This window comes from Arachis ipaensis, chromosome B2 (assembly GCF_059453495.1).
Source record: "Arachis ipaensis isolate K30076 ecotype BB chromosome B2, ASM5945349v1, whole genome shotgun sequence".
In the NCBI taxonomy this organism is placed as follows: Eukaryota; Viridiplantae; Streptophyta; class Magnoliopsida; order Fabales; family Fabaceae; genus Arachis; species Arachis ipaensis.
The window spans coordinates 16,120,984-16,128,348 of NC_142437.1; the positions used below are offsets into that span (position 1 = coordinate 16,120,984).

General features: G+C 35.4%; 2 protein-coding genes across 2 annotated transcripts; both read left to right on the forward strand.

Annotated features, from left to right (window-relative positions):
• The first annotated feature begins 591 nt into the window (after positions 1–591).
• LOC110271528 (uncharacterized) lies at positions 592–4,002 on the forward strand. Its single transcript, XM_088505679.1, has 2 exons — positions 592–3,140; positions 3,234–4,002. Exons 1-2 carry the CDS (start codon positions 592–594, stop codon positions 4,000–4,002), a joined length of 3,318 nt encoding a protein of 1,105 aa, XP_088361805.1.
• Positions 4,003–4,404: 402 nt separating this feature from the next.
• On the forward strand, positions 4,405–7,365 carry LOC107636656 (uncharacterized). The gene is made up of 7 exons (XM_088505194.1): positions 4,405–5,164; positions 5,276–5,523; positions 5,608–5,814; positions 5,911–6,003; positions 6,095–6,202; positions 6,859–7,248; positions 7,348–7,365. The coding sequence occupies exons 1-6, from the start codon at positions 4,405–4,407 to the stop codon at positions 7,246–7,248; spliced, it is 1,806 nt and encodes a 601-aa protein (XP_088361320.1). The 3' UTR covers positions 7,348–7,365.

Consider the following 7,365-nt stretch of genomic DNA (forward strand, 5'->3'; position numbering starts at 1 on the left):
TCTCTTCCAGTAGGTCAAAGACTAATTTATTACAAGTTATATATACGTATATATTTTTATTTCTCAGATTAATATAATATTACTCTTTTTCTTTTTCTATTTTTTAAGGAAGGAATATTATTTTCCATTTCAAATATTTGGCATCGGACCCAGAGTTTCTTTCTTCCAGTAATTTTTTTTGAAAGTGCAGCATTTTTCAATGAGTAAGCAAATTTGTTATGTAAATTTGATACTTTCCTCTGTTATACAGAAATATTGCTTCAGAGGAGTTTGAAGAACATTCGTGGACATTCTAGGACTTGAAGATTGCAATTTGTTTAGCCATGACTCCGTAAGTTTTTTTTATCTTACTTATAATTGTATGTTTTCATATGTATATTATGACCTTTGTGCAGTTTTTTTTTTCATGTTGAATGTCTTTTATGTGTCTTTTTCATTGTTTCTTAATTTTAATAATAATATTTTTATGTGCCTTTTTTATGAATTTATATACTTACTGTGCATAAACATTATTATTTACATGGTTATTAGTTAAATAGTAGTAATAATATATGAATAATTAGGTTTTCCCAAGACCTAGAGAAAGATTGGATGAGTTTACCGAGAGATAAAGTTGAGTTTAGTAACGGTGTCAATGACTTCTTAGACTTTGCTTACTCCATCGGATACCCACAAGGAGAGGAAATCTTATGCCCTTGTGCAAAGTGTTGTAATTTCTTGTGGCACAAAAGACAAACAATTTATATTCATTTGATTGCCTTTGGATTCGTTAATGGTTATACGAGATGGATTCATCATGGGGAAAGCGTAGTCGGCATGGATGTTGATAGCGATAGCGATAATGAGATTGACAGTGAGAGTGAGACTAACTCGTACGACGACATGGACGCCTTGTTGAACGATAGATTTCGGGATGTGGCACAAGCAGAAGGGATAAAAGAAGGTATGAATGAAGATGCAAAGAAATTCTATAACTTGGTTGAAGAGGCTAGCAAAGAACTGTATCCTGGTTGCGACGGGTTTTCTACGTTGTCTTTCACCATCCGACTATACTTGTTAAAGTGTCAACATGGGTGGAGTAATGCCTCTTTTACTTCTCTCTTGGAGTTGCTAAAAGAGGCTATTCCTAACTTAAATATTCCTACTTCTTTCAATAAAGCCAAGACTATGGTGAGAGACTTAGGTCTTGACTATAAAAAGATTGACGCATGCCCGAACGATTGCATGCTATATTGGAAAGAGTACGAGAAGGACACATCTTGTCATGAATGTGGCGCTTCGCGTTGGATTGTGCATCCTGTAGTTGAAGCTGATGTTTTGCCTTCAAAAAAATATCACAATATTCCTGTGAAGACGTTGCGACACTTTCCCCTAATTCCCAGGCTTCAAAGACTATTCATGTGCTCAGCAACAGCTAAAAGCATGAGGTGGCATGACGAAGAACGCAGAAAAGATGAGAAGTTAAGGCATCCCGCTGATGGGCAGTCATGGAAGGACTTTGACAATCGTCATACAAATTTTGCTCTCGATCCCCGTAATGTGAGACTTGGCTTGTCAAGTGACGGATTCAATCCATATCGAACCATGAGCATATCTCATAGCACATGGCCTGTTGTTTTAATGGCTTATAATTTGCCGCCATGGATGTCTATGAAACAGGAATACTTTATGTTGTCGTTGCTAATTCCTGGACCAAAGTCACCAGGAAATGATATAGACATTTACCTGCAACCTTTGATCGAGGAGTTGAAGGAGTTGTGGGAGGTTGGGGTGGAAACATATGATGCATCAAAAAATGAAACCTTCCAAATGTATGCAGCTCTTATGTGGACAATTAGTGATTTTCCGGCTTACGCAATGCTATCTGGTTGGAGTACAAAAGGGAAGCTAGCTTGTCCTTGTTGTAACCATGGGACTTGTTCTAACTATCTTAAATATAGTCGCAAGACATGCTATATGGGTCATCGTGCCTTTTTGCCCGAGGATCATCCATGGAGAGCTAATAAGAGATCTTTCAATGGAAAAGTAGAATATAGGCAAGCTCCACCATTATTGTCGGGTACTGAAGCTTTAAGTCAGTTGGAGTATGTGGATAATTCATTTGGGAAGCTAAAACCAAAGAAAGATGGTCCATGGAAGAAGAGGTCAATATTCTTTGATTTACCTTACTGGCAGTATAATACATCACGACACAATTTAGATGTGATGCACATAGAAAAGAACATAGTTGATAGTATTCTTGGAACTCTCTTGGATATTTCTGGCAAGACAAAAGATCACACAAATGCTCGATATGACTTACAAGAAATGGGCATTCGAAAGAACCTTCACCCCAAGAAAACAAATGGTAGGAAAAAGGTGAAGCTGGCAAAGGCAAGCTACTCAATGACCAATGCTGAAAAGTCAATTTTTTGTGACGTCTTGAAGACAGCAAAGTTGCCAGATGGCTCTGCTTCAAATATTTCTCGGTGTGTGAACCTTTTGGAGAGAAGAATATCTGGTTATAAGACTCATGATGCTCATTTCATGCTTCACTATTTGTTACAAATTCCTATCAAAGGAATACTTCCAGATCAAGTTGCAGTTCCTTTGATTCGACTTAGCTCATTTTTTCGTCAATTGTGTCAAAAGTCTATCACATTACAAGAGATAGATCAATTAGAAGAGGATATTGTCACAACATTATGCCAATTAGAGAGGATCTTTCCTCCTTCTTTCTTCGACATAATGATTCATTTGCCTATTCATTTGGCTAATGAAGTGAGATTGGGAGGTCCAGTTCAATTTCGGTGGATGTATCCTCCCGAAAGATACATGTGTACTTTGAAGTCCTATGTTCGAAACAGAAGTCGTCCTGAAGGATCTATTGCAGAGGCATATTTGGTTGAAGAATGTTTGACATTTTGCTCGCGTTACTTACATTCTGGTGTCCAAACAAAATTGAATAGACAACCCAGAAATAATGATGCACCTAATAATTCTATGATGGAAACTACAGATGCATTTTCGAATCTATTTCCAAAAAGAGGTGTTCCTTTGGGTGCAAAGAAAGGTGAACCTTTTCTCCTTGATGACAAGTCCCGAGAGCAAGTTCATAGCTACATATTATTGAATTGTCACAAGATAGACGACTATGTTAGGTAACTCATACTAATTCTACTATATTTTGGTATTTTAATTAGAAATTGATAGGTCTGTTTTATACTTACAAATATTATACTTTTGAGTTTTAGTGAGCATGAGACTTATCAACAAGGAACACGATGGATGAGAGCTAAAAACCATAGCAAAAACTTTTCTACATGGTTTAAAACACGTGCTTTGCGGCATGATGTTCCAAATTGGATAAAAGAGCTCTCTAGAGGACCAACCCAATGTGCAAAAAGATATTCTGGTTATTTTATCAACGGATATAGATTTCACACTAGGCAACGTGAGGTAAGACGCAAGACACAAAATAGTGGTGTTACTTTAGTAGCATTAACGACAAGCTTTGCAAGCACAAAGGATGCAAATCCAATTCATGAAAACGTTTCTTATTATGGTAGAGTGAATGATATCATTGAGTTGGACTACTATGGAAATTTTAAGGTTACATTGTTCAAATGTGATTGGTATGAGGCTAGGGAGGATGCTTATGGCTCGACATATGTGCATTTTAACAAAAAGTGCTATCAGGAAGAGCCTTTTGTGTTGGCATGTCAAGTGCACCAATGCTTCTATGTGCAAGATGCATTTGATAAAAATAAACATTATGTAATGAAGACTGTTCCAAGGGACCTATTTAGCATAAGTGATCAAGTTGCCATTGATGCTGAAGATACTTATGAAAATGAGCCATTTGATAATTCGACGGTTCCTTCTATACCTAATGATGATGGTGAAGTAGACTTGGTAAGGAATGATTTGAATGAAGTTCTGGTCGATGTCGCAAAAGAAGTCTATTTTTCCCAAGAGTATAACACAGGATCGGATGAAGAATATGATTCTAAAGACTTTTGAGTGACTTGTTTCCCTCTTTTATGGTATATAAGTCAAATTTATCGCTTTATGTTAGCAGTTTTCAACTTGTTTTTCCTCTTTTATGTTCTGATTGTTGCTTCTTAGAATTTTCTGAATTTTTCTACATCTTGATTATGAGTTTGTGTGGGACATATTTTTCTGCATTTTGAATTTTTCTGCATTTTGAATTTTTCTGCATTTTTCTGCCTTTTAAGTGAAGAATATGATTCCGAAAACTTTTTGAGTTCCTTGTTTCCCTCTTTTATGGTATATAAGTCAGATTTATCGCTTTATGTTAGCAGTTTTGAACATGATTTGCTGAATATTGTGATATAGAATTTGGTAATTGTTTGTTACGGTTTACCTCTTCCCCTTATTAGATGCATATGCAATTGTATTTACATGGCTGTTTTAATATTTTTATACAGCAACTTAATGGAAAACGGAGCAACTTCAAAGAGGAAAAGACTGGTAAAAAAGTATCAAGCTCATGCAAAAGTTAAGGAATTTGAAATGAAGGAAGTATCTTCTGCTGCGAAACTAGTTCGGAATTTTATAACCAAAGGTGATAAAGGAAGTAATCAAGCCAAAATAGCACAACAGCCCAGGAGAAAAATTTCAGAAATTGGAGACAAATATAGTAGGGAGAATTCAATGGAAGGGAGAAATAAAATACTTGTAGACAATGTTATGAACCGGTCTTTGAGGTCTTCCCAAAACCAAGTGAGGAGTAATGTTCAACTAGAAGAACAACTAATTCCTAAGAAGATGAAGAGTAAGGCAAAGTGTCCAGCAATGGCTCTTGATGCCTTTTTACATACAGAAGGAGTAGAAGTGGAAAGAGAAGAGGAAGATGACTTTGAGTCAATTGGTGAGGATGCTGGAGCTACTGAAAAAGAACCAGCTAACTTGACAAACTTAAAAAATAACTTAAAGCGTCCAGCAATGACTCTTGATGCTTTTTTGGGTGACCAAGAAATTCATGTGGAAAGAGAAGAGGAGCATAATGAAGTTCCAACTTCTGAGGATGCTAGATCTAGGCCATCCCCAAATAATGGAGAAAATGTTCATATCCCGTCTGAGGAAGATTATATTGGTGAACATGAAAGTGACAATTTTGATGTAGAAGGAGATCAAGTTATGGAAGAGGCTCATGTAGAAGGTGATGTAATTTAGTTTGTTGTTATTTGTTTTACATTTTCTTTTTATCTATGAGCATGGGGCTGCCCTTTCCATACCTAAAGCTTGTACTATTTCTCAATTTTTAATTTAGATACTTCAAAGGTTAAAAAGACTCGTGGAAAAACAAGATGCCTAAAGATTTATGCAAGAACTTGGGAAGAAAGGGAGGAAGTGACTTTTGATCAGGGAGCAGCCGTGGGGCCAACAGCTCAAAGAGTGAAGGATTTAACTAATTTTATTGGAACAATGGGAAGGAATAGTGATTTTATTACCTTGATGTACACTAATTGGAAAGCTGTGCCTAAGCAAATCAAAAAGCGCATTTGGAAGTATATTAATGTAAGTTCCATTTATCTTTATGTTTATGCCATATGTTAATAATTATTTTATGCATATGATATGATGAAATTGATGTGTTTGTAGTCAAAGTTCATTCTTCCAAAATCTTCAAAGTTATGGGTGATGACTGGTGTTCAAGGAGCATGGAAGCGTTACAAAACAAGAATAAAAAAGAAGCATTTTGAACCCTATTCTGGAAATATTGAGGATATGTTGGTGAATCGTCCTTTGGAAATTCCAGAAATACAATTTCGGAAGCTAATTGCATATTGGAGTATTCCAACTGTCAAAGTGAGCTAGAGGATTTCAATTATTATTATTTGATATGATCAAGTATAATTCTTTCAATTTTTATATTTTTTTCATCATTGTTTATTTTAAACACAGGCTATGTGTGTTATAAATTCTGAAAATCGCAAGAAGCAACAATGGAGGCATAAAATGGGCCCAATCAATTTTGCAAGAGTGTGTGTTAATTTGGTAAGGTCACATTTGAGTTAAAATTCTCTACTTGTTACTTCTCCCTAATTTTAGTATGTTATGACTTTGTAATTGTTATCTTGATCTGTAGCGTGAGAAAAAAGAGAACAAAGAGGAACCAAATCAAGCTGAAATGTTTGTTGCAACTCGGAATGGACTAAAAGGGAAAACACTTGATGTAGAAACACAAGCTGTTATTGTAAGTTCCTCTATAATTTTCTTGTTTTAGTAGTTGTTTTATGACTGTCATGGATGCTATTTTTTTGCTGTTTTATACCTATCATGATTATTGTTATGGTATCTATTTTGCGACTGTTTCATGGCTGTTTCATGGGCTGTTTCATGGCTGATTTAGTTGCTGTTTTATGGCTATTTTATGCATATTTTATGGCTGTCATGGCAGCTATTTTATGACTGTTTTATGGCCATCATGGTTGTTGTTTTAGTATCTACTTTATGACTGTTTTGTGGTTGTCATGGTTGCTGACTTGCTGCTTTCTATGTTTTGTGGTATCTATTTTGTGGCTGTTTCATGGCTGATTTAGTTGCTGTTCTATGGCTATTTTATGTCTGTTTCATGGCTGATTTAGTTGCTGTTCTATGGCTATTTTATCCATGTTTTATGGCTATCATGGACTGCTATTTTATGGTTATTTCATGGCTGTTTTATGGTTGATTTTATTGCTGTTCTGTGACAATTTACAACCATGTTATATGGCTATCATGGACTGCTGTTTTATGGCTCTTTTATGGCTATTTTGGATTGCTGTCCCTATTAGTTAGCAATAGGTTTTTGGATTCTTTCATTGAATTTTTATCACTAAAAATAGACATATCATATATTTGTGTGTATAGGATAAACTTGATGATCTCCAAGAAGTTGGAGAAACTCCTACTAATGCATTTCAAAAAGTTTTTGGTAAAGAGAATCCAGGAAGAGTTCGATGTTATGGAAGAACTGTTACAAAAACTTCTCTTAAGAAAAATAAAGAAATAGATGAAATCAAAAAACAAAGTGAAGAGAAGGTAACAGCTTTAAAAACTGAATTAGATGACCATAAGCAACGACTGCAAGGATTGGAAGATATTGTGAAACTTATGTTGCAACAAACTTCTCCTGGTATGAATGTTGATGAAGCGCTTTCTCTCTTGCGATCTAAGCAATCGTCTGCAAATAGTGCACAAGATCCAAATTTAGTTCCTCGGCATTCTCCTCCATCGACTCATATACCAAATCATGAATAGGTATATGTATGCTAAATTGTTGTACCACTTGAGTATACATATTATTGTATAGCTGATGTTTTGACTATAATTATTTTGTTCATTTAAATTTGACTACAGCTTTCTTATTGTTGGAGG

Bases quoted from the DNA above. Each gene is read 5' to 3' on its own strand.
- LOC110271528 (XM_088505679.1), top strand. From the start codon at position 592: ATGAGTTTACCGAGAGATAAAGTTGAGTTTAGTAACGGTGTCAATGAC. The intron at 3,141-3,233 runs GTAACTCATACT...TTTGAGTTTTAG, and splicing joins AAGATAGACGACTATGTTAG to TGAGCATGAGACTTATCAAC.
- LOC107636656 (XM_088505194.1), top strand. From the start codon at position 4,405: ATGGCTGTTTTAATATTTTTATACAGCAACTTAATGGAAAACGGAGCA. The intron at 5,815-5,910 runs GTGAGCTAGAGG...TTTTAAACACAG, and splicing joins GGAGTATTCCAACTGTCAAA to GCTATGTGTGTTATAAATTC. The intron at 6,203-6,858 runs GTAAGTTCCTCT...TTGTGTGTATAG, and splicing joins TAGAAACACAAGCTGTTATT to GATAAACTTGATGATCTCCA.